This window comes from Entelurus aequoreus, linkage group LG17, assembly GCF_033978785.1.
Source record: "Entelurus aequoreus isolate RoL-2023_Sb linkage group LG17, RoL_Eaeq_v1.1, whole genome shotgun sequence".
NCBI classification, from domain to species: Eukaryota; Metazoa; Chordata; class Actinopteri; order Syngnathiformes; family Syngnathidae; genus Entelurus; species Entelurus aequoreus.
This window is the reverse complement of record NC_084747.1, coordinates 49,865,167-49,893,089: the sequence shown is the minus strand read 5'-3', so window position 1 is coordinate 49,893,089 and position 27,923 is coordinate 49,865,167. Positions and strand designations below refer to the sequence as shown.

Sequence of the window (27,923 nt, the reverse complement as noted above, 5' to 3'; positions counted from 1 at the left end):
TTACATTTAGTGAGAAAATATGAAGTACCGTATTTTCCGCACTATACAGCGCACCGGATTATAAGGCGCACCTTCAATGAATGGCCTATTTTAAACTGTGTTCATACATAAGGCGCACCGCATTATAAGGCGCACCTTCAACGAATGGCCTATTTTAAACTTTGTTCATATATAACACGCACCGCATTATAAGGCGCACCTTCAACGAATGGCCTATTTTAAACTTTGTTCATATATAAGGCACACCGCATTATAAGGCGCACCTTCAATGAATGGCCTATTTTAAACTTTGTTCATATATAAGGCACACCGCATTATAAGGCGCACCTTCAATGAATGGCCTATTTTAAACTTTATTCATATATAAGGCGCAACGGATTATAAGGCGCACCTTCATTGAATGGCCTATTTTAAAACTTTGTTCATATATAAGGCGCACCGCATTATAAGGCGCATAGAATAGACGCTACAGTAGAGGCTGGGGTTACGTTATGCATCCCGTAGTTGCGAGACCTGTTGTGGCTCAATATTGGTCCATATATAAGGCGCACCGGATTATAAGGCGCACTGTCAGCTTTTGAGAAAATTGGAGGTTTTTAGGTGCGCCTTATAGTGCGGAAAATACGGTACTTTAATGACACGTATCATTTCCAGGTGTTTGCGGGCCAGATGAAATGATGTCGCGGGCCAGATCTGAGTTTGACACCTGTGGTTTGGATCAGTGGTCCCCAACCTTTTTGTAACTGCGGACCGGTCAACGCTTGAAAATTAGTCCCACCGACCGCTGGGCGGGAGAGGGGGCGGGTTTTTTAAATTTTTTTGTCATAAAAAAATACAATCATGTGTGCTTACGGACTGTATCCCTGCAGACTGTATTGATATATATTGAATATAATGTAGGAACCAGAATATTAATAACAGAAAGAAACAACCCTTTTGTGTGAATGAGTGTAAATGGGGGAGGGAGGTTTTTTGGGTTGGTGCACTAATTGTAAGTGTATCTTGTGTTTTTTATGTTGATTTAATTAAAAAAAAAAAAAATTTTTCAATTTTTTAAAAATTCCTTTTTTTTTACTTCTTGTGTGGTCGATCCACGGACCGGTACCGGTCCTCGACCCGGATGTTGGGGACCACTGGTTTAGATGATCGGATATCCTTCCAAACTAATATTACACTATAAGGTTGGAGTCTGATCATGACTAGACATTGATATCGACACCAATATCGCTCCCTTGTGGTGGAAAAATATACCGGTCGTAAATGTTTGGTAGTGGGTCGGGGCGTCGGGAAGGGTGTCCGCCCTGAGATCGGTAGGTTGTGAGTTCAAACCCCAGCCGAGTCATACCAAAGACTATACAAATGGGAGCCATTACCTCCCTGCTTGGCACTCAGCATCAAGGGTTGGAATTGGGGGTTAAATCACCAAAATGATTCCCTGAGCGTGGCCCCCGCTGCTGCTCACTGCTCCCCTCACCTCCTGTGGGGTGTAACAAGGGGATGGGTCAAATGCAGAGGGTGATTTCACTTTACTTTAACTTTTTTCTTAACACTGCCAGCAGCTTTAATTGTATACATCTTTTTGCAAGTACTTAATGACAGCAGCCACCTTGCACAACGTAACTATTAAAAACTTCGACTTGTCCAGGGTGTAGCCCGCCTACCGCCCGAATGCAGCTGAGATAGGCTGCAGCATTCCCTGCCCCCGTGACCCCGAAAGGGACAAGCTGTAGAAAATGGATGGATGGAAAATAAGACACAAAGTCAAGGAAATTGCAATAACACAGCTAAATGTGGAAAAATGCAAAATAGTGTTGTCAACCTATTTTGTCTTTATATCCACTTAAAACATGTGGCAAACATATTTCAGCAGGTTGATCAACACCACTGGTCAGGTTCAAACACTGATGGCATCTATTAAATGAGACAAGAAGCAAGGAATTAAACAGAGACAGAATTAAATTCGGCTCAACTTGAGGAGAAACGTCTGGGCTGTACTCTTGTACAGTCTCCAGCACGCTCTGGCGGAAGATTGTACGCCACCTCTTTTTATTTGGACTTTCCCTGTTTACATAACAACAGCTGTTTCTAAAGGAATGGGGGGTATGTAAACAGCCATTGTTTTCGGTCACATTAACGCAAATTGAAAAAGATGCCTCGGGCTAGGACTGGTCCTGGTTCGAGCTTGGGCAGGTCTCGGATCAAAATAGATAACCCCTCCCGTCTCCTCCCGTCGTACGCAGCGGAATTTTACAAGCCTTTGGCTTGGTGCAACAAAGACAGCTTTCGTCTGTTCACTGGGAACTCAGAGAACGGAAATGTTGTTGATAATTTACATACAATTTTTCTGACACCACTTTTTATTTTTTGATTTCAATAAAGCCTTTTTTTTTTGTTCAGCAGGTCAATATCTGTTCTAAGATTCACAAGGAGGTGGAGCTTATAAGAAGAACCTGGTGCAAAAGAGGACAAAACAAGGCATTCTTTTAGTTCCAGTTCATCTGATTGGCTCCTGGCACACATTGTCTTTAAAAATGCATTGTCTACGATCTTCTGTTACCCAAGTAAAGATGGAGCGACAGTAACACCGTTGCAATAATGCCTACCTAGTGAGTGCACGTATGAGAGAAACATTCTAAAACCACAAATGAGTGGTGTGGACAATCAAGACCACCAGCAGACATGTTGTGTTATGTGTTCCCAGCATCATGCAAGCAGCCTTAGGTATGTACAGCACTACAGTAAATGATACTACACAGTACTTGCTTGTATCGCCATAATTGGAAAGCTCCAATGTTCCCAGCATGAAATGAATCACATGTGTTAAAAAAAAGAAAAGAGGAGTGCATATCCATCTCTCAGTTCCAGCAGCTAAATCATGTGACAGGACTTTAAAAAATAAAATAAAAAAAGAAGAAAATGTGTCATTTCCCTGTGATTCTTCATTGGAGAGTCAAAACAGGCGGCACTTCCTTAAATGTTTTTCTTCACGAGAAGCTCTGCAGGGATAGAAAAAAAATCAGATAAATACCGTATTTTTCGGACTATAAGTCGCTCCGGAGTATAAGTCGCACCGGCCGAAAATGCATAATAAAGAAGGAAAAAAACATATATAAGTCGCACTGAAACAAAGGTCAGCAACCCGAGGCTCTTGAGCGGTGCCCTGGTGGCTCCATGGAGCTTTTTCAAAAATGTATGGAAATGGTAAAAAAATGGGAGTGAAAAATATATTTTTTGTTGTAATATGGTTTCTGTAGAAAGACAAACACGACACAAACCTTCCTAATTGTTAGAAACCCCACTGTTTAATATGTTTGTGTTTATGCTCCACTGATGAGAGTATTTGGCGAGCGCCGTTTTGTCCTACTAATTTAAGCGGCCCTTGAACTCACCGTTGTGTCGACTGTGACAACAGTTTGTTTACATGTATAACTTTCTTCGACGCTGCCACAGAAAGACATGTTTTATGCCACTCCTTCTTTGTCTCATTTTGTCCACCAAACGTTTTATACTGTACGTGAAGGCACAAAGGTGAGCTTTGTTGATGTTATTGACTCGTTACAGAGTGCTAATCAGGCATATTTGGTCACTGCATGACTGCAAGCTAATCGATGCTAACATGTTGTTTAGGCTAGCTTTATGTATATATTGCATCATTATGCCTCGTTTGTAGGTATATTTGAGCTAATGTAATTTCCTTGTGTATATAGTTTATTTTTCCATGTTTCATGACACATTATCTGTATGTAATATTGGCTGCATTTCTGATAGTTGTTAGTGGGCCATGTTGTTCCAGACCACAGCAAATGTTACCCAGCTTCCATTAGAAGAAGACAGCCTGCCGTTTCCTTTAACTTGGACACACACATCTATACCTTTGGCCAGTCTAAGACAGTCATTTCCAGGAGTTATTTCACCCTCTGAGAAGTTTTACTAATGTTTTCCAATGTTGTAAAAATGTGCAGAATAAATATTAAATTTCAACATTTCTGTCAACGAAAATTTGCGTCAGCCAGCGACACATAGTCATTTTGATAGTAGGCTAATATAGCTAATATAGACACTTTTATCATGTGTTGCCTTCATTATAACACTTATATAAGTCTTTAAATTTTTTGCGGCTCCAGACAGATAACTTTTTTGTATTTTTGGTCCAATATGGCTCTTTCAATATTTTGGGTTGCCGACCCCTGCATTAGAGTATAAGTCGCATTTTTTGGGGAAATTTATTTGATAAAATCCAACACCAAGAATAGACATTCAAAATTTAAAATAAATAAAGAATAGTGAACAACAGGCTGAATAAGTGTACCTTATATGAGGCATAAATAACCAACTGAGAACGTGTCTGGTATGTTAACGTAACATATTATGGTAAGAGTCATTCAAATAACTATAACATATAGAACATGCTATACGTTTACCAAACAATCTGTCACTCCTAATCGCTAAATCCCATGAAATCTTATACGTCTAGTCTCTTACGTGAATGAGCTAAATAATATTATTTGATATTTGACGGTAATGTGTTAATAATTTCACACATAAGTCGCTCCTGAGTATAAGTCGCACCCCAGGCCAAACTATGAAAAAAACTGCGACTTATAGTCAGAAAAATACGGTATATCTATATAGATAGCCTATACATACTGGTATATATGTGCACATAATATATTAATAGAATGGGTGTATGATTAATATAAGAGGATATTAAAAGTATGTGAAAGTTTGAGTCCTACCTTGTTTACTTCTGTGACGACCGCCTTAAAGTTTTGTAATAAATCTGACATATCAAGCAGATAATATGCTCCAAACATGAGTGTTTTGTATTTTTCCAGTTATGCTTTGTAATTATTTTAAATGGGTATGATATCACATTTTTAATGGTGGGTGGACGTTTTTTAATAATATTTACAAAGTTCAGAGAGCAGGTTGTGTTGTGTGACCATGTGTGTTGACTTTTTGTGTCGGTTGCATTTTTTGTTGCACCATGATTAGGGAAGGTTGTCTGGATTGGGTCACAAAAGTGAATGCTGTGGTTTGTTCACATTAAACCACAATTCATGGTGATTGAACTGGATTACTCACGTTGTCCGCAAGAATGCGGCAATGTTGCAGCATTATGATTGCCAGATATTTAAGCATAAATTTGAATATACCCCACGGGCCAGATTCCTTATTATACTCATCACGTCTCGCGGGCCAAATTAAAGCCATTGGCGGGCCATAGTTTGGACACCCCTGTGTTAGACAATTGCATGTACAGTTAATACATTTTTTAGGATGGCCACAGTTTGACCCTGGTACAGATCATTTCTCTTATTATTTACAATGGTGAAAATTGTATGTTTTGCACCGTAGAGGTTCCACTCTAGTGTTTTACGGCTGCTCAGTCGAAGTAGGCTCACAAATAAAGAGAACTGCAATAAAAATATCTAAATGTTGACCTTAGACTTGAGCAAGTTCAGCTTCTTTGTCAGCCTCAAACTCGCCCTCGTTGTCGTCATCGCCGTTATAATCAGCCAGCTCCTCCTCCATCACCTTGTCTGGAAGACAGGAGGAGAGATACAGGTTAGTTGTCACACTCCTTATGTCTCACCACCAGAGGACGCTGTCTCTCAAAAAATATCACAGACACTCGAGTCAGCTTGAACAGCATACGAGCGAGGAGACTGTGCGTGAAAACGAGTGGCAGTACATGGCGCAAATACGAGAAAAATAGAATAAAGAATGGGTGAAGAGATGCTCAGCATGCAGATTTAATTTAACAGGCTAATACTGATAACTTAAATGAGGTCAAATGAGACAAGACCAATTAATGAGGAAAAATAGTAGACTTCAAGTCACATAACATTCCCATTGAGAAACATGTTTTATTCCGTATTCCTTCTGTTTGTGTGTTTTGGTTTTATAAACAATACCTAAGAAATAAATAGCATCACGTTACGTTCATGGATGGCAAAAAACTTTGGGGACACGCCCCCTATGCTTATTGCTAAGCTGTCGGTTATGATGCCATTCCCCTCTCAGGTGATGGCATGCAAAATTCGGGGCCAAAAGTCTGAAAAATAATGTTCAGCGCCTGAGAGCTGCGGCCTGCCACCGTGACCCCGCACTCCCTTCCTTCTGTTGCTAGATATCTCGAGATGTAAGTTGTAATATGTATATGTGCTTTGCTATGGAGGTTTTTTCCCACTCCAGACTGGGCCCCCTTAGGAGCCCAGTCTACATTGTATTTTTTTTATTCATTCTTCCCCAGCGTTTTACCTTTTCCCCCATCAGCGTTCCTGTTCTGTAATCCTGTACACTGTTTGTTTGTCTAATCTCGAACGGGTTTGTGCTGAAAACTTGTTGTACTTGTGCAATGACAATAAAGACCTATCCTATCCTATCCTATAAACCAGATTTGAATCTGAAGACGAAAGGTCTGAAAGTGAGAAAAAAAACATTTAAACTGTAAAAAACAATTGGATTTGAACATGACAAAAAAAATCAAATATTATTATGTAATGAAATGAACAATTTAATCAAAATAGTTACCAAAGTGAGTTATAATTATATTCAACCTGAAAAAAATTACACTTATTTTTAATTTGAATACACAGATGCATTTTTCAAAATTCAACATCAAAACTTTGTCCGTTTCAGAGAGTTAGGGCTTCAGCACTATTGCGTCATACTGCACCTATAGCTTTATCCCGTATGGGCTGCTCTCGTTTCTCCAAATCCACGCCGCCAGCCTGGTCGTAATCCTCTGTCTCGTCCCCTCTATGACCGACGGCGTCCTCTTTCCCCGGGCCGATCAGCATGCCTTCCATTCCCGGGTCTGCTTCTAGAAGACAGTACTGGGCTCGTCACAAGGAAGGTTTCAGCGAAGATGTTTGCTAATGTCTACCTTCTGTGTGGGCGTCGATCACCTCCACCTCAGTCTGATTCTTGGCCAGCGCTTTACTTGTCTGACCCTTCTCCGTCACCAGGGCTCCCTCTGCTGGCGGGTGCTGCTTGACGGCCGTGGCGTCTTTTGTGGTGTCCGACAGGGGGATGTCCTTAGCAGGGGGCAGGTCCAATACATTGTCTGAGAGGAAACAAGCCAAGTAAAACTCTTAATGTGTGTTCCATCTGTACTGTGAAGTCAGAAATTCAGAGTTCCTTGTCGGAAGTTTCAATTTGAACGCACCCCGAGGTGGAATTTCCAACTGGTGAAATCCGTTATTAGCACATCTGATTAGTTTTTGTCGCACTAAATCAGCCATTTATGATGTATTGTTGGACGTTTATATATATGGTAATGTTACTGTAGTGTGAACTACATTTATTTCATGTGTTTTATAGGTTCTACAGTACATCACTGGCAATAGCGTCTTGGTTTCCTCTTCATCCACCATGTTTGAAGGTTTTAGAAAAAGTGCATATTTGTTTACATTTTGACAAGGCAAGCGCAAAAATAACTTTCGTGGATGTGGCCATCCTGATGTCCGACCTCGTAATTTGGCTGTGACGTCATTCCCACACTGCAAAAACTGAAATCCAAGTAAGATTAAATATCTCAAATAAGGGTGATATTTGCTTATTTTCTGTCTGATAAGATAATTCTTCTCTCTAAGCAGATTTTATGTTAAGAGTGCTTTGCTTGTTTTGGTCATAAATGATCTCAGTAAGATATTACAGCTTGTTGCTGAGATTTGATGACCTATATTGAGTAAAACATGCTTGAAACTAGAATATCAACTGTTGCAAAGCTGTGTTATCAACACTCACAAGTATAAAAATACTTTTTGAAAGTAATAATTTCTTACTTCAAGCATGAAAAAAAAAAATCAAGACTGACACAATTGTGTCTCATAATTAAAACGGATGACGGCCAAAATGACTTTGCTGTTTTATTTTCAATGAAACAGTAGAAAATACGTACTCATATAGTAGTACAGTTGGCACAGTACAGTAAACTGACAGTTAATATTTAAACATTTAACATGTAACATTTCTAACAATTTTGAACAGAAATAGTTCATGCACGTTCAGATAAATTCTTCAAAATTACAATTTAAAACATTTTGGCCGGGGGCCGGGCTGTATATATGCGCACTAATTGACTGAAAGAGCACGCACTTGGCGCGATGATGTCATGTTATTGATGGAAAAATGCATTTTTAGACCATATGATTTGCCTGAGCGGCTAGGAGACCCCGAGAGTAACAAGCGGTTACCTTGTTGCCTTTCCATTAAGAACAATAAATTAGTTTTTAGTATAAGTTTGCAGGTTTCAAGAAATGTAATGCCGAGCGCATATCATTATGTCAAGATAATGGCACTAGCATTTAGTAAATTTAAGAATATTTTTCAACATATTGAGCAAAAAGGTCTCTTTTTTTCTACCAAGAAAAGTGCACTTGTTATTAGTGAGAATATACTTATTTTAAGGTATTTTTGGGTTCATTGAAGTTAGCTAATTTTACTTTTGGAAAGTCTTCACAAGCCAAATTTTCTTGTTCTATTGGCAGATAATTTTGCTTAGTTCAAATAAAATACCCCTCATTTTTGTATTTTTTTTTCTTGTTTTTGAACACTGACTTTTTGCAGTGCAGCTTCAACTTCCAACTTCTGAGGTAAATGGAACGCAACGTTAGGTTATTTTCTCCACACCAAGCATTACAGTACTTGTGAATGTACTCGAATACACCTATGATATTGTGCCATAAGAAATAATAGAAATAATGTGTTCTCAGGTCAAGCTGTGGCCATCATAAAACCGGTGTTAACTGTATAGGAAATGTGTCATACAAGTGTAAAAAGAAGTTAGCCTTTGTTAATAACAAAAACATTAAAATATCACAAGAGTAATGCAAAAAAAATATGTTGCGTCATATTTCCTAACATTCTCAGTCGTCACAAGTGCAAAAAGAAGTTAACGGTAGTAGAAATGAAACATTCTATGCTCACCTAACTGAAGTCTCTCTGACTTTAGAGGCATGTTTTTGCATGAAAATGTGGTCCAAATCCAAACTATGTGACCTCAGGTGTGTTTGACTTGAGTTATTTGTCCATACATGAAAACAGAATAATTCATATGATGTCATGTACGATATAGAAATTAACACAACTCTACGTTAATTTTGATGACAATTAACACAAGGTCGAGTTCCAAATTACTCCATAAGAGCTTTAATTTGTTTATGGTAACTTTAAAATAAAAAGTGGTTTGATGGCGCTATCTGCAGCAGGGTAAAAAAAAAGTGCTGCTGCTATGAATACAGCAGAGGGCGGTGTCTCCCAAATCTACTCCTCAACAGGAAGATCTGTTGACAAATGTTACTGTAAATTGTATGCTGAAATTATCTCTTAATGTTTAAAATTGAATTTAAAATGTGTGTTATGCCTGCGAGAAGTGTTCAATCAGCATTTTTCGGGCTTTTTAAGGGTGCGCCAATCAGCCTATTTCATGGAGGTAGACACTTTGCTGTCAGTTGATTGGTCGGCAGAGAACCATCATTTGTGAGTATTTATAATGTTCTACACCAAGGGTCCCCAAACTACCCCAAACCGGATACGGCCCGCCAGCGTCCAAAATCAGGCCCGCGGGAAGTCCCAAGTTAAAAAAAAAAATATATAAATAAAAATAAAAAAAGTTGTATTTTTATTTTTTTAATCTGTCCTTTCTAATCCTTTTTGTACCGCTTGTTACTCTCGGTGTCTCCTAACCATCAATCCATTTTCTTCCGCTTATCCGAGGTCGGGTCGCGGGGGCAGCAGCCTAAGCAGGGAAGCCCAGACTTCCTTCTCCCCAGCCACTTCGTCCAGCTCTTCCCGGGGGATCCCCAGGCGTTCCCAGGCCAGCCGGGAGACATAGTCTTCCCAATGTGTCCTGGGTCTTCCCCGTGGCCTCCTACCGGTCGGACATGCCCGAAACACCTCCCTAGGGAGGTATTCGGGTGGCATCCCGACCAGATGCCCGAACCACCTCATCTGGCTCCTCTCGATGTGGAGGAGCAGCAGCTTTACTTTGAGCTCCCCCCGGATGACAGAGCTTCTCACCCTATCTCTAAGGGAGAGCCCCACCACCCGGCGGAGGAAACTCATGTTGGCCGCTTGTACCCGTGATCTTGTCCTTTCGGTCATAACCCAAAGCTCATGACCATAGGTGAGGATGGGAACGTAGATCGACCGGTAAATTGAGAGCTTTGCCTTCCGGCTCCGCTCCTTCTTCAGCACAACGGATCGATACAGCGTCCGCATTACTGAAGACGCCGCACTGTCGACCTCACGATCCACTCTTCCCTCACTCGTGAACAAGACTCAGACGTACTTGAACTCCTCCACTTGGGGCAGGGTCTCCTCCCCAACACGGAGATGGCACTCCACCCTTTTCCGGGCGAGAACCATGGACTCGGAATTGGAGGTGCTGATTCCCATCCCAGTCGCTTCACACTAGGCTGCGAACCGATCCAGTGAGAGCTGAAGATCTTGGCCAGATGGAGCCATCAGGACCACATCATCTGCAAAAGGCAGAGACCTAATCCTGCAGCCACCAAACCAGATACCCTCAACACCTTGACTGCGCCTAGAAATTCTGTCCATAAAAGTTATGAACAGAATCGGTGACAAAGGGCAGCCTACGCGGAGTCCAACCCTCACTGGAAACGGGTCCGACTTACTGCCGGCAATGCGGACCAAGCTCTGACACTGATCATACAGAGAGCGGACCGCCACAATCAGACAGTCCGTTACCCCATACTCTCTGAACACTCCCCACAGGACTTCCCGGGGTACACGGTCGAATGCCTTCTCCAAGTCCACAAAGCACATGTAGACTGGTTGGGCAAACTCCAATGCACCCTCAAGGACCCTGCCGTGAGTATAGAGCTAGTCCACAGTTCCACGACCAGGACGAAAACCACACTGTTCCTCCTGAATCCGAGGTTCGACTATCCGGCGTAGCCTCCTCTCCAGTACACCTGAATAGACCTTATGTCTCCTAACTGCTCAGGCAAATCATATCGTCTAAAAATGCATTTTCCCATTGATAAAGTGACATCATCGCGCTCTGAACATATATATATATATATGCAAAAAATTTTAACCGGTTGCGGTCCCCCCGAGTCAAAAAGTTTGGGGACCCCTGTTGTTAGAATAATTATGTATATATTATCACAATAACTTTAGTATGCTTGAAGTCCATTGCTTTAGTTATTAGCTATTGTGCTCAAGTTAGACTTTTCTAATCTATGCAAGGACCAAACTTCTTGTCTGAGGGGTGGCCTCAGCCACAGATGTTATCTTTGTTTTAACCCGCTAACAGCCAAGGACTTCAACGACCACAACGAAGATAAGATGACAGCACGCAGACGAAGCAGAGACTTCAAGGACCTCAACGAAGATAAGATGACAGCACGCAGACGAAGCAGAGACTTCAAGGACCTCAACGAAGATAAGATGACAACACGCAGACGAAGCGGGGACAAGGCGAAATCACAAGGCCCCCAGCACATTCCGTCACGTATTGTGCGTCCTGGACCTGCTTTGCATAATATATGTGACCACTCCTTTTAGAGGCGGCCTTAGTGTTGTTGACTGTGGAATTCCTGAATAAATAGAGGGACGCAGGAGCTGAACCTTAGAGCGAGACTGTGACTAAGTGTGCAACTCCATGCGTTCTCCTCATGAGCTAAATTTAACTCTGTCTCTGCATGATTCCATGCTTCTTGTCTGATTAATAGATGTCATCAGTGTTTGAACCTGACACCTGTTCTACACCATGTACTTTACCTTCCTTGAAGATCTCATTGGTCTGTAGTGAAGGAAGTTCATTTCCTTTAGTCACAGAGGGACTGGGCATGTCGCTCGAATTGGTCGCTGTATTCATCGTCACCGCCACTGCCTCCTCTTTTACGCCGCCATTTTCTGCCTTCCCCTGTCGACGTTAACAGTCTTAAACCGCCGTTTGGCGTCTTCTATAACGACAGGTTTGGATTCAATCGTTGTTACCTGTGGGACAGCAGGGAGGAGGAGCAGCTTCTCCATCTTCTTCTGAACTTCCATTTTGGCAGCCTCCACTCTCTCGTCACATAGCTCCCTCTGAGAGAGGACCTGCGAGTTACAATGTGTCCTACACAGACACACAAGTAAGGACATGTTACCCAGCATGCCATTTATACATGGATGTATTAGGGATTTCGTGATCCGCATCAACAAAAAAATAGTTATCAGATTCAATCGGATTGCATCGAAAATCTCCAATATAAACGCTCTGATACGAGCAGTCCTGCAGTGTGTTTACTTGTGCAAAGCAGGACCGACCGTTAACATCTAAATGTCCTTAATTAAGCACACAACGTTTGGTCTTTTCTTCTATTTTAGTTAAGTCATTTAGAAAAGGTAAACATTCTAGGCTATTAGGTGCACAACAGCTAAGCACGCAATATCCCACAAGCTAAACATAAGTGTCCTTAATTGAACAATATCATAGTTTAAAACTAGAGATGTCCGATAATGGCTTTTTTGCCGATATCCGATATTGTCCAACTCTTAATTACCGATACCGATATCAACCGATACCGATATATACAGTTGTGGAATTAACACATTATTATGCCTAATTTTGTTGTAATGCCCCGTTGGATGCATTAAACAATGTAGCAAGGTTTTCCAAAATAAGAGAACAACTTCAACTCAAGTTATGGAAAAAAGTGCCAACATGGCACTGCCATATTCATTATTTAAGTCACAAAGTGCATTATTTTTTTTAACATGCCTCAAAACGGCAGCTTGGAATTTGGGACATGCTCTCCCTGAGAGAGCATTAGGAGGTTGAGGTGGGCAGGGTTGAGGTGGGGGGTGGGGGGGGGGGTGGGGGAGGGTGTATATTGTAGCGTCGCGGAAGAGTTAGTGCTGCAAGGGGTTCTGGGTATTTGTTCTGTTGTGTTACGGTGCGGATGTTCTCCCGAAATGTGTTTGTCATTCTTGTTTGGTGTGGGTTCACAGTGTGCCGCATATTTGTAACAGTGTTAAAGTTGTTTATACACCCACCCTCAGTGTGACCTGTATGGCTGTTGACCAAGTATGCCTTGCATTCACTTATGTGTGTGTGTGAAAAGCCGAAGATATAATGTGATTGGGCCGGCACGCAATGGCAGTGCCTTAAAGGCACGCCCCCAATATTGTTGTCTGGGTGGAAATCGGGAGAATGGTTGCTCTGGGAGATTTTCGGGAGGGGCACTGAAATTCGGGAGTCTCCCGGTAAAATCGGGAGGGTTGGCAAGTATGACTGGGAGACGCAACTGCTCTGTACTTCTCCCTACGTCCGTGTACCACTCCGTACAGTGGCGTTTTAAAAAGTCATACATTTTACTTTTTGAAACCGATACCGATAATTTCCGATATTACATTTTAAAGCATTTATCGGCCGATGATATCGGCAGTCCGATATTATCGGACATCTCTAATGTATGCGTATTACGAGATTAATCAATATGGTTAATAACATTCAGTCTTTAACAAGTAAGTCTTGATTTAAACAATGTATGTTATTTTGGTGGTAGTTTGCAGTGGTGCACATCTGTAATGCACCTTTCTGGAAGCTACATAAAGTAACCACATTTTAGAAACCACTCTCAGTAGGAAGCGTTGCATCTCACCCTAAAAAACTACAGGCACAGGGAACAAGGTTGAGTTATGCAAAAAATAAATAAATCAATAAACACAAGAATAAAATGAACTGTGTTGTGCTATAGTAGACTGTGTGCTGGAGATGTTCCTTACATGTCGTAAGTGAGTTTGTTGTTGAGCGTGTTGATGTTCCCTTGGCAACCCTGCAGCTCCTTCTGAAGCTTCCCCACGTCGTCGTTCATCTGATTTAACTGTCCTGCAAACACATATTACAAAACTGTCAGACAACAAACCAGTGGCATTTTTATCTTGAAGGAACAAGTAAGAAAAATGGAACGCCGACCACATACCAAACCACCTACGGTCTGGTGTCGTTAGTGGTCCGCCAGTTGAATAACCCTTGTATAGACTAGCTAGCTGACTCGTTAGCCTTGACGCCAGCAAGACGTTCCATATGAGGTTGGTCGTCACAAACGCGTTGGGGTTGGTTGTCACATATACGCTTATATTCATACACACATGACATGACATACAGGCCTAAATGTGTGTTTCCCCTTCATGTAGGGGTGTAACGGTACGTGTATTTGTATTGAACCGTTTCGGTACGGGGGGTTCGGTTCGGTTCGGAGGTGTACCGAACGAATTTCCACACGAACATATTAAGCTAAGCTAAAGTCTTAACAAGCTGCTCCGCTTCCTTCTGCCTGTCTCTGTCAGTACCCAGCATTGTCCCACCCACACAACCATTTGATTGGTTACAAACAGAGCGGTAACAGCCAATCAGCAGTGCGTATTCAGAGCGGTAACAGCCAATCAGCAGTGCGTATTCAGAGTGCATGTAGTCAGTGCTTAGCGTTTAGCAGGTAAGCATCAGGGAGCGGACTCTCCCCAAATTATAATAAACACCTCCCAGTCAACTACTAGTAACTTCACTATGAGCCCGTTGACGTTCTAGAAATATAAACTGCAGCTCAGCTCGCTCGCAGTCCTGGCTTGAGGTGAAGGCTAATTCGCTTTTAGCGTAACGTTAGCTCATTTTGCGGTGTGTGTGTGTATGTGTGTGTGTGTGTCATGGACAGCAAAGCCCTGTCTGTCTGTTATTTCACTTGACCTTTTTCTGTGTTGATTGAGCTGTGTTGAAGCAGCAAAAAAGGACATTATGTTAAATGAAGAGTTTCTGTCTCTGATAGTTGATATAATAATGTAACTGCATCATTAAGCCTACATGAACTCCATGGTGTTCAGGGATGAATAGTCTCTCCTATTGCTATTGTACTATTTTTTCAGCTATAGTTACATTAATCATTAGTAATGCAGCAGCCTAGTTTTGAATGGCAGGGTCCCTGCTATCACATGTTGATAAAAATATAACATTTACATAATAAAAATCAACTACAGGCTTCCCAAATGCTGTAATAAATTAAGCATGATGAGTTGACTTGAAACTGTTTAATGTTGCACTTTTCATATGTACAAGAAAAGTTTTGTCATTTTATTTCATCTGAGCAACAATTTGAGGCATTTTAATGTGGATTAACGTGGGCAGAATTATTATAGTGTTCCTAATGTTAAAAGGATAAAGCCATTGTTTAAAAATTTGGTAAATAAATAACCAAAAAATTTATATTTTGTTGTTTTCTTACTGTACCGAAAATGAACTGAACCGTGACCTCTAAACCGAGGTACGTACCGAACCGAAATTTTTGTGTACCGTTACACCCCTACCTTCATGCCATGCTCCTTCCTCATTTTGTGTGAAGATGCATTAAAGTGTCTGTTTTTCAAAGCAAAAAACAATAACAAGAACATCACCGGCTAACTTATTAAGTTAAAGTTAAAGTTAAAGTACCAATATGTTACAATTAGTGGTTTAACAGAACACATTTGTTTGAAAAGTGTCTATATTTTTCACAATTACAAAGTTTATTTAGTAAAAAATCTTACCGGCCCAAATAAAATGATTGGTGTTTATGGCGGTCACTCACCCGGTCTTGTCAACACATAAGCGCAGGGAGCGCGTGCATATATGCAAAAGTAAGTCCAAGAGAAGCAACAAACAATTTGCAGTCATGTTGTTGCTATGATAGTTGATACATTCAATGACAGCTATCCAAATTGCTATTATTAGCTGAGAACACCTAAAGCTAATGCGCGTGCATGTGTTACGTACGTCCGTAATTACATCATTATGTACGAGGATATACTGTGTAAAATACTTTGGAAAGTTGGCGCCCTCTGGGCATCTGTGTAACTGTTGCAAACAGCCCATTTAAGTAATGGATTTGTCAACTTGTGAAATTTGAATTGCATTCTCATTTAGTTCGACCTTTTGCCTGTTTCTACGATGTTTTACCATTCAAATAACATTGTGACAGCCAACCCCGCCATGCGTCACAGTGTTTACTTTGAGAACAACAAGGGATATACATTTCAAGCCAACACCTAAGGCTTCAATTGAATGTCGGAACAATTCTTGAATAAGTCACATGAATAAGCGTGACAACTAATCCCGTTCCACCCTGCATTGATTTTTAGCACACAATACAACACACACACACACGTATGCACACAAGAGATGATCACTGTAAATTGTTGTTCTGTACCTGTGACAATGAATCATGAATGATTCCCTTATAAAAATGATACAAATTTAACTTTTTGTCAGACTTGTCATGGTTTGTGAGCTTTTTTTGTTGCTTGGTAGAAGTGACAGTAATTTCACCGGAGGCCAATAAAAAAAACTAATGAGTCTATTCACGCGCTCAAGTCTGTTTCTTTGACCAATTGGGGGATAAGGCTCGATTGCCTCATCCAGCACAGAAAGGACAAGGGAGAGTTAGTCAAAAACCACACACGGAGAAAAGCAAATCAAGCCAAAAATGCATATAGCTACCGTATTTTTCGGACTATAAGTCACAGTTTTTTTCATAGTTTGGCCGGGGGTGCGACTTATACTCAGGAGCGACTTATGTGTGAAATTATTAACACAGTACCGTAAAATATCAAATAATATTATTTAGCTCATTCACGTAAGAGACTAGACGTATAAGATTTCATGGGATTTAGCGATTAGGAGTGACAGATTGTTTGGTAAACGTATAGCATGTTCTATATGTTATAGTTATTTGAATGACTCTTACCATAATATGTTACGTTAACATACCAGGCACGTTCTCAGTTGGTTATTTATGCCTCATATAACGTACACTTATTCAGCCTGTTGTTCACTATTCTTTATTGATTTTAAATTGCCTTTCAAATGTCTATTCTTGGTGTTGGGTTTTATCAAATAAATTTCCCCCAAAAATGCGACTTATACTCCAGTGCGACTTATATATGTTTTTTTCCTTCTTTGTTATGCATTTTCGGCCGGTGCAACCTATACTCCGGAGCGACTTATAGTCCAAAAAATACGGTATTCACAATTATGACCAAAATGATAATATCGATTATTTTTTATCAATATTGAAATCAAGATTATTATCATGATTATTAATCACAAGTTTTCATTTTGTTAGGTAAAACATAGCGTTTCCCACACATTGGCAATATACTTTTGGTAATGAGGTCCCGGAGGTAGAGGGGTAGCGTGAACATGATGTCATATCATTTGTAATGAAAGGCTAAATAAACGTCCACATGTTTAAAAATAAATTATTTGTATAGTTGTTTTTTTGTTGCCGGCATATCATTTATTGTACACCCCCGCTTGACTTCATCATACATTTGATTGTTTGTAGTCTGAAATATATATTTAGAAACATATAGCGTTTAGTGTATCGATTTCAATCAAGTGAAAGAGTCCTTCAATATGCAATTACATCCCCGCATTCAGTGGATTTATACACATGCGCAGATTCTGGGCATGCATGGATTCCAATGGGAAGCACATGTCGCCTGTGTTGGCACTTGACAGAAAAAGTGTCTCCGGTCTCTATTTAACAGCTGTTAATCCTGCAAGTAGGACTCAGCAGCCTGGGAAATGTTAGTTAATACAGGCATGTGAAAAGGTCAACATGATCATGTAACTCTGCGCGACTACAAAGGGCCTCCGGCGTGCTGCAGGAGCCACTTGACACGGTATCAAGACGAGCCACTGTTGCTTTTGTTTGCCACCGCAGGCTGTGAAAGTGATTGATTTGATGTGCAGCGGAACCTGTTTTGTGATATTAACATCGCCAAGGATCACCCTCGTTTAATTGTGGAAGCCAAAATCATGACTCAAATTTGATTGATTGTGAAGCTCTATAGCTATAAGGATTAGGTTCATACATTTGTTGAATCACTGCAGTGGGCTATTGAAAATGAATGCATTCAGCACTGACTAATAAAACACAAAATCTACAGTCCTAGACATCGAGGTCTTTAGATTTGATTCGTTATCAGTGTTGGGACTAACGCGTCCCGTTACTTTCGGCAGTAAATAGTAATCTAACGCGTTATATTTTATATTCAATAACTCAGTTACCGTTACTACATGATGCGTTACTGCGTTATTTTACGTTATTTTTTTATGTAGTATCGGCTAGAAACGGAGAAGATTTGAGTGTGTTTTATTGGAGCGCTGCAGAAGAGGCGACGGAGAAGGGGCGCGCTCTTTGTGTGTGTATGTGTGTGTGTGGGAGGGGGCGTGTCTGTGTTTACTAACAAGACATGGCGAAGCCCGAAGCCGAGTTTCTTAACATGGAGATATTCTCATTACTTTTTTTTTGTCGACCACAAACATAAGAACATTTTAGTTAAATGTAAGTTGTGTCTTGGATCAAAGATCCTATCCTAGCAATTCAAATCTGCTGAAACAGCTACAAAAGCAACATGCTTCGACGAAGCTAGGAAAGAGAGACACACTTCACCTCCTAAGCAACAGCGGCTGAAGGTACACACACTGTCAATTCTCTTATATACTCTTTCATTCTAGACTTCTAGAGTGTTTGATTATCACATCACTCTAAATGTATAGACTATAAAGTTCACAAACATAAAGAGGGATGCTAGTGGGCCAGGCCAATCTTTCCTTATCTCTAAACTAAAACTGGGGAAATGTGTACAGCGTTCTGGGCTTCAGACATGATTTTATTTCAGAATTCCTTGAGAGAAAAAAACACCTGGTTAGGCTTTGTGTATGTAGTGTGTGCCTTCCTTGGTTTACAGCTATGTTGTTATTATGCTGTTTGTTACTTATGTATGTTAAGTTGCAGCTATTTAAAATAGTTGTGTCAATTTGTTCTGGCCTGAAATAAATTGGCCCTTTGAAACATATCTTTGTCCTTGTATGTTGTATGTAGACCACATTGCTTAGCAGAGGTCAGTGATGCAAATGCATGTCAAGTTGATCAACAGATTGTATTATTCTCAAGTGCAATAACAGTACTGAAATGAAGGCTAAATTGGCATTAAAGGGGGCTTTAAAAAAAAAAAAGAAAAAAAAAAAGTATATATATATATATATATATATATATATATATACACACACACACACACACCGGTATATATATATATATATATATATATATATATATATATATATATATATATATATATACACACACACACACACCGGTATATATATATATATATATATATATATATATATATATATATATATATATATATATATATATATATATATATATATATATATATATATATATATATATATACACACACACACACACACACACCGGTATATATATATATATATATATATATATATATATATATATATATATATATATATATATATATATATATATATATACCGGTGTGTGTGTGTGTGTATATATATATATATATATATATATATATATATATATATAAAACTAAATAGTTACTTTTCACAGTAACGCATTACTTTTTGGTGTAAGTAACTGAGTTAGTAACTGAGTTACTTTTGAAATAAAGTAACTAGTAACTGTAACTAGTTACTGGTTTTCAGTAACTAACCAAACACTGTTCACTATGCACTTGAAAAAGTAAACAAAACCTTTTGTTTAAAAAGATAAATACAAACACTGAAGAACTATTATTTAGTGCAGTTGTGAACCTAATATATGGTAAAAAAAGAGTTACGGTACCTTGAAGTTCTTGTATGGTTTTTGTGCTGGATGAGATGTTTTGCTGCAGTATTCCCTAGAAAACGGACACAAATATTAACAATAAAATATACAATAGTTATGAGTAAAACTTGTTACTGAGATTGTACCATATTCTGGCTGCAGGTGTTCTGCACTCCTTCCAGCTGCTTCTTATAGAGACTTTCGATATGACTGATCTGATCTTTCTGCCGCTGGATCTCCTCCTGGTACTCGTTCTTCTTCAACTCAGACGCACCGCGCTCTGCAGCCCCGCGACGCACTTGGCCCTCCAGCTCGTACATCTTAGTCTATCACATAAACATTTGCATTAGAGATAAGCCATTTTTTTTAACGAATATTATTGAAGGGAAGCCTTGATTTTTACAAAATGTTAAATCTATTTTTGTTTTTAATTATGTAAAAAAAAAAAATATATGTATTAATAGATATATAGAATGCTTATGGACAGTAACAATGTGGTACATCGCATATATACAGTTTCACAAAGGAGTAGGAAGAAGCAGAGCTTATTAAATACTACCTCTTTTTGGTTTCATAGCAACTGCTAACACATGGGTTCACTTCCTGTGCTCAATCATTAACAAACAAACAATTACAACTATTATACGTATCGACCAAAGTCTGCTGGTACCCAAACCAAATGCTAACAAATTTCGATACCTTCGTTTAGACGTGACGTCACATCTTGAACCAGAAAAAAAGCAGTCAAGAACTATGAGCGGACTCACTTTTCCTGCAGGCGAGCTACTTTTTAAATGACCAAGTCAAGGTGATGTACCTCAACTATATTTATAATTTAGATTATTTTCATTCACTAGGTGTGAATGAATGATGGGTTCCCACTTCTCTGTGAGCGCTTTGAGTATCTAATAATAGAAAAGCGCGATATAAAATCTAATCCATTATTATTATTATAAATATTTATTTATTTGTGAAACAGACGTTTTTTGTTAACATGTGTTTAATTAAAATACAAGCATGTTTAATGCATATAGATTAATTTCTTTCATGAAGACAAGAAAATAAGTTGGTGTATTACCTGATTCTGATGACTTGCATTGATTGGAATCAGACAAGATTCACAGTAGTGCTGACAACTTCCACATTTTCGATTTTACATTGTGGAGGAGGAAAAAAGTCCTCCTTTCTGTCCAATACAATATTGAAATGGTTGGTGTTGGCATCTTGTTTGTCCAGCTTCCATATTAGTTTTTATACTTTACAAAAAAAAACATTGACGGCAAACTCCTTAGCTTGCTAGCGTTAGCTTTTGGAGAATCTTATTTTGTTAACGTAGGCAGGATGAAGCAGGGCTTTTATTGTGAAGACAGAACCTGTGCGGTCCGTCTTTAGAGTTTTGACAGCAGATACGTCAGCGAGAGTCTGTTGAAATAAAAAGTGTTTCTCGCCTTCCTGTCGGTCATTTTTTCTTAATAATGATCTGGCAGCAGCCAGCGTCATCTCACAAGAACCTTGAGTGCCGTGAATGTCAATAAAGTGACGTCTTGGTGAATGAAGATTGATGATCGCTAATTTTTAGGTCTATTTTTTTTAATGCCTGCCTGGAGATTGACTGACACATCCTCCGCCATCGACCGGTAGCTCGCGATCAACGTAATGGGCACCCCTGCTCTAGGTAATGTTACAATGTTCCATGCCGAAAAATCAAGAACAATGTGCCTAAAAGTACAGTAAGGCTTTACTTTTGAAAATGCGCTTGCTTGATGCTAAATTAAATTGGATATGCCAGAGACATGCTACGGTTTAAGCATTAGTGATTTTCCATGGTCTACAACTACGGATGTCCAATAATATCGGACTGCCGATAAATGCTTTAAAATGTAATATCGGAAATTATCGGTATCGGTTTCAAAAAGTAAAATTTGTGACTTTTTAAAACGCCGCTGTGTACACGGACGTAGGGAGAAGTACAGAGCGCCAATAAACCTTAAAGGCACTGCCTTTGCGTGCCGGCCCAATCACATAATATCTACCGCTTTTCACACACACAAGTGAATGCAAGGCATACTTGGTCAACAGCCATACAGGTCACACTGAGGGTGGCCGTATAAACAACTTTAACACTGTTACAAATATGCGCCACACTGTGAACCCACACCAAACAAGAATGACAAACACATTTTCAGAACATCCGCACCGTAACACAACATAAACACAACAGAACAAATACCCAGAACCCCTTGCAGCACTAACTCTTCTTTTGAAAAACCTTGTTACATTGTTTAATGCATCCAGCGGGGCATCACAACAAAATTAGGCATACTGTGCTAATTCCACGACAGTATATATCGGTATTGGTTATTAAGAGTTGGACAATATCGAAATATCGGATATCGGCAAAAAAGACATTATCGGACATCTCTACCTACAACACCTACACATTTGGTTATGAAAACTGCAACTAAGATCCCACCTTGGATGGAACCTACCTGTAGTTCCAAGGTGCGGGAGCTGGACACCCAGTAGTTGAAGCCCAGAACGATGATGCAGGCAATGAGGGCGCCTATCACTAAAGGCGGAGATCTTCCTCCACGCCGCCCGTTGACCAGGCCACCCATTCTTGTATACTCTTCTGTATAATACACCACAGATAGGGTCAATATTAAAAAAAAAAACACCCTTGTGTTAGATCAGTGGTTCTTAACCTTATTGGAGCTACCGAACCCCACCATTTTAAAATGCACATTCACAGAACCCTTCTTTAGTAAAAAACAAAATGTTTTTTGTTTTTTTTCAAATTCAAGACAAAGTTGTATGTTTTTTTTTTGTTTTTTTTTACTGGTGCACAAAATGAACCGTGCATGAACATCACCTTGTTCAAAGAACAAAACCAACACAGTGTATCAACTCACGGCAAATTACACGCCTGAAAATCAGTGTGACTTCTGCTGTTGCCGTATCCGTAATACGCCGATAGGGAGAAGTTTTTATTTACACGATGAGTCGGGTGTGTCTTGACCTCCGCGGCGGAGGCTCCACCGAACCCCTGAGGCCGACTCACTGAACCCCTAGGGTTCGATCCAACCCAGGTGAAGAACCACTGCTCTGGTATTTGGCTCTCTATTAGATGCAATGGTTTTCTGTATTGGGACCATGATTTCGGTCCTAACTTGTTCACCGGTCCTCACATGGACGGTACTTTTCCTTGTTGATGTCTCAAGAGGGGTAGAAATACAAGGACACACAAACACTCATTCTTGTATTTTTACCTTCTTGAGACTTCCGAAAAATGCAGACCTCTATTATTATGATAAAGGTCGTAATTTTACTCAATGCAAGTCAAAATTTTACAAGAAAAACTGAACATTTGTGCAATATAATGATAAAAGTTGGAATTTTACTGAATAACAGTCACAATTTTACAAGAAAAGCTTAACATTTTGCCACTTTTATGAAAAGAGTCTTAATTTTACTCGACAAAATTCACATATTTATAAGAAAACTTTAAAATTTTGGCAATATTATAATAATAATAATCGGAATTTTACTTGGCAAAATTATGACAAAAGTTAGCTGGCGGGTTTTTCGGGGGATGAATAGGGAAGTCATTCTTTAGCTGCCGTCTTGTTTTATCATATATTGCTGCCTTTGCACTTGTCCATTTTTACTTTTGCATGCACATTAAATCAACAAAAAATCCTGACTTTGGAGCAATGTTCACAGACTCTAGTTAGATGCATTGGATTGTGCGGCATGTGTAAATAGTGCTTCTTGAAGAGCTTTTTTTTCTTTCAAGAGCAGACATAAATAAGCAGCATATGCCAACAGCACAACACACAGGTTTAAAATGGTAGCAGAAATGTGAAGAAAAGTACTAAGTACCAGTAATTACATCACATTACTGCAGGCAGGAAAACCAGTTTTGAACATAGTGGACAATTAAGCAGGAAATATGAGAAACTAAATCAGTGTTCAAAGCAAAGCAGTTTAGAACCTTTATTTAACCAGATAAGAAAACCCATTGAGATCAAGATCTCTTTCACAAGGGTGACCTGGCCAAGAGGTCAACAGCACATGTCACAGAGCAGTTTCAAAATAAATACATTAAGACATACATTTTAAAATACATAAGAGAACTGTAAAACAACAGAGATTTACATCTTTAAAAACACAGGCACTGTGCAAACGTCTCTCGCTGTTTGTCCCTCAGGACAGAACGGAAGGCTCCAAATGGAAGTAGTTCTGTAAGTTTCAGTTTCGTCTGCAATTCATTTCATGCCATAGGGGCAGCAATGCCAAAAGCTCTTTTGCCAAATTCAGTCCGTACATGAGGAACAGTTAAAACATACAAATTGTTAGAACGTAATGCGTAAGAGCTGCTTTTTCTTTGTAACAGAGTACACAAGTATGGAGGTATTAAACCTAAAAGAGCCTTATAAATTAAAGTCAGCCAATGTGTGTATCTGCGTGCACTCAATGAAGATAAGTCTGACTTCATATACAGTTGACAATGGTGGGTGAGACTACGACAGCCAGTAACAAATCTTAGTGCTGAATGAAAAACAGTGTCCAAGGACTGGAGGCATTTAGATGAAGCACTAAAATAAAGCACATCTCCATAATCAATTACAGGCAAGATAGTTGCTGTCACCAATTTCTTTCTGACTTTAAGAGAGAAGCAGTTTTTATTTCTAAAAAAGAAACCAAGCTTTACCCTAAGCTTAGAGACCAAGTTGTTAATATGGGCTTTAAATGAAAGCTCTTGATCAAGAGTAAAACCCAAGTACTTGTAATTTAAGACCTGCTCTATAGGGTTTCCATTTGATGTTACAATATTTGGAATATTTTCCAGTAGCACCCTTAAATGAGAGAAAACCATTACCTTGCTTTTATCTGTATTTAAAACCAATTTAAGATCAAATAAGCGAGCCTGGATGACATCAAAAGCAGCTTGTAAAAACTCAAAAGCCTGAGTGATGGAGGTTGAACAGCAATAAATAATGGTGTCGTCTGCATAAAAATGGTACATTGCATTTGACAAATTATTACAAAGATTATTTATGTAGATAGAAAATAAAATGGGCCCCAGCACTGAGCCTTGTGGAACGCCTTTGGTAATGTCCAGTAATGAAGAGGTGGTCCCAGCCACCTGTACACATTGTGTTCTGCTGGAGAGATAGTCTGTGAACCAAGCAGCTGCATTTTTAGATAATCCAACGTGATGAAGGGCTTGAATTAACAGACTGTGGTCTACTGTGTCAAATGCTTTTGACAAATCAATAAATAGGGCGACACAATATTTCTTGCCGTCTACAGCCTCGATTAAATCATTGAAGACCTTAAGAGCAGCTGTAATAGTGCTATGCTGTTTTCTAAAACCAGATTGAAATGGAGATAAAATATTGTTTGATTCTAAAAAATCCTCTAGCTGGTTACTGATGATCTTCTCAAACAATTTTGCTAAAATGCATAATTTAGAAATTGGTCTGTAATTATTTATATTTGTGGGTTCACCCCCTTTTAGCAGGGGAAGAACAAAGGCCGATTTCCAGATTTTTGGAATGCTTTTACTTGTTAGACTTAGGTTAAAAATATGCGAGAGAGGCTCAGCAACAAAATCAGCAGCCAATTTTAAGAAAAAGGGTTCAATTTGGTCAGGTCCTGCTGCTTTAGTTGTGTCCAGGCTCTTTAGTGCACTGTTTACCTCGGATATTGATACAGTTGTGAACTCAAAAGTGCAGGTGCTGCGTCTATTTACAGCCTGTGGTGTATTTGGTATATTAACATTAGTTAAACCAACATTTGACAATTGAGGATTCAATGACTCAAACAAGGATCCGGCAGAAACAAAATACTCATTAAAACAATTTGATATAGTTGTCTTATCAGACAAAGTACCAGATTGAGTAATTAAAGGACTTGGAAAGTCATTTGTTGTCACATGATTTAAAGAAGCTTTTATGGTTTGCCAAAACTTTTTGGGATCATTTATATGTTTTTTGCATTCATGCAGGTAAAAATCAGACTTGGCCCTCTTAACAAGCGAAGTACATTTATTTCTAAGCTGGCGGAAGCTAAGCCAGTCAGCCTCTGTCTTTGTTTTTCGAGCCCTGGCCCAAGCAACGTCTCTCTCTTTGAGAAGGTTTCCAATTGCAGAGGAAAACCAGGGATTATTTCGACCTTTAACTCTAAGTTTTCGAAACGGAGCATGTTTATTGACTATACGTTGAAATTCATTATAAAAGTATTTCAACGCTATCTCAATATCATCAATTAAAGCAACTCTGTTCCACTGAAAGGCAGCTAAATCGTATATAAAAGCTGGGAGGCAAAAGTTTTTAATATTTCTTTTGCATGTAATAGTGGGTTTTGATTTTGGTAGCTTGCAGTTTCTTACAGCTGCAATTGTACAATGGTCACTCAAGTCATTGGCAAACACCCCAGTGCCAGTGTACTTATGGGGAACGTTGGTTAGAATTAGATCAAGTAAAGATGATTTTGAGGAGTTTTTAGTATTGGGTCGAGTTGGGGAAGTGATTAATTAAGTTAAGTTTATTGAGTTGCATACAGCTTTAAGGTTATCAGAAGAGGAAGTCAACCAGTCAAAATTTAAATCACCAACCAAGAGAAGTTCACTAGCTTTTAACCCACTCATAAGTTAAATATGCCTCTAATCCATTTTAAAAAACATTGTTGTTCAATGTCATTCAAATATAATTACAGATTGTGCACACACACTGTTACTGTATGATGACTTATCTAAAACAGCAGTCACATATACAGACCGAAACACCGTAAAGACCAAATGAATGTTATCCCCTTATCGAACATTTAGGTGCATGCAATGCCAAATCTGATGAATATGTTTTCTCACATTGTAAACACACAAAGGGGAAAAAAGGAGGCGAATGCTAGCTTCCTTTCATGCTAACAATGCTAGTAGCAACGTATGCAGTTTCCCCATTCAGATTAGCATTAGCTTGCTAAAGCGTTAGCTACTCTTCTTACCCGGTAAAATAAAATAAAAAGACAGGAACTGTAATGTGTCGCCGAGATGATCCGGTGATGTTTTAATTCCAACAATCTCACTTCGCCGCTCCGACTGAGGGCAAAGGACGCATAACGCAAAAAAATAGTTCGGATTTTACCTGACAGTCGACCATGAATGGTCGCATATTTGTTTACTGTCTACATCCGGGGACGTCAGATAATGCTTTGCGGTACAGTAGGAACCCGGATTAATGTAGTCAATTTACGGTGATTGATTAACTTTAAAACCTCCAATCAACGTAGTGATTCTAGTGAATTTATTAAAGGGTCTTATTTAATACATAAATGTTAGAATTTTTGGAATTACTTGTAAATTTGCACCATCCATCCATCCATTTATTACCGCTCACTGATAATTTTCTTTTTTACGACGATCACTGAATGCATTCCAAACCGAAACGCAAAAATTACAAGATCCATCCATTTTCTACCGCTTGTCCCTTTTTGGGGTCGCGGGGGGTGCTGGAGCCTATCTCAGCTACAATCGGCCGGAAGGCGGGGTACACCCTGGACAAGTCTCACCACCTCATCGCAGGGCCAACACAGATAGACGGACAACATTCACACTTTTTATTATGTGAAATAATTTTCAAACATTTGTAGCCCTTGTGCAAAGTTAAGATTGTCTATACACTCTTACTCTTAGGACCCACCACTCATAAGAATTTCATAAGCAATAAATAAAAATGTTAACTTTCAAAACAGAATTCTATTTTTAGGTCCCTTTACAAAAAAAAATTCTTTTTTTTTTAATTGTGAGGAACATTTTTAATTCATTTTATTAACACTTGTGCAAGCTTAAGATTGACTATACACTCTTATTCTTAGGACCCAAAAGGGACCTGCTCACAAAAGTGTCCGAAGTCAGCAATCATTCAAAATATTTTTTTTATATCTTGTCAAAATTGCATTTATTTCAACAACTTGTTATCACAGGGAAACAACCTCAAGTCCTGACAATAAATAATATTTAAAAAGGACATTTTAAGGATCTAACTCACATTTGACAGAGCAGTTTCACAGATTAAAGTAATGTATGTCATCATTTGGCCCAGAAAGCAAGTGTGAATACTTGGCAGTACTAATACTCATGGCACTTATTTGATCAACTTACACGACTCTTGAAAGTAGTGTATTTTAATCTCCATTTTTTTCCTTTCGTATAAAAACATCATCAAAGATTGTTGTTCGCGACGATGTGTCTCCTGGTGGATCTAC

At 39.2% G+C, this 27,923-nt stretch overlaps 2 protein-coding genes across 5 annotated transcripts in view; both read right to left on the bottom strand.

The window, feature by feature from the left end:
* Nucleotides 1–1,941: 1,941 nt before the first annotated feature.
* golm1 (golgi membrane protein 1) lies at nt 1,942–27,909 on the bottom strand. 3 transcript variants are annotated; one of them, XM_062025853.1, is made up of 11 exons: nt 27,820–27,909; nt 22,145–22,287; nt 19,802–19,981; nt 19,674–19,728; nt 13,753–13,855; nt 11,980–12,100; nt 11,761–11,905; nt 6,893–7,072; nt 6,683–6,829; nt 5,445–5,543; nt 1,942–2,996 (listed from the first exon to the last, which is right to left on the bottom strand). In XM_062025853.1, exons 2-10 carry the CDS (start codon nt 22,271–22,273, stop codon nt 5,446–5,448), a joined length of 1,158 nt encoding a protein of 385 aa, XP_061881837.1. In that variant the 5' UTR covers nt 22,274–22,287; nt 27,820–27,909; the 3' UTR covers nt 1,942–2,996; nt 5,445. The 3 variants fall into 3 exon arrangements, with proteins under 3 accessions (XP_061881837.1, XP_061881836.1, XP_061881838.1); XM_062025852.1 differs by lacking the exon at nt 27,820–27,909 and adding an exon at nt 26,664–26,856; XM_062025854.1 differs by lacking the exon at nt 27,820–27,909 and adding an exon at nt 26,804–26,823.
* Nucleotides 27,362–27,923, bottom strand: part of LOC133632969 (G-protein coupled receptor-associated protein LMBRD2B-like) — a 29,914-nt gene continuing 29,352 nt past the window's right edge. For both annotated transcript variants that reach the window (XM_062025847.1, XM_062025848.1), the window contains exon 18: nt 27,362–27,919. The gene's annotated coding sequence lies outside the window, so the exon portion shown is untranslated. The remainder of the gene's footprint in view (nt 27,920–27,923) is intronic.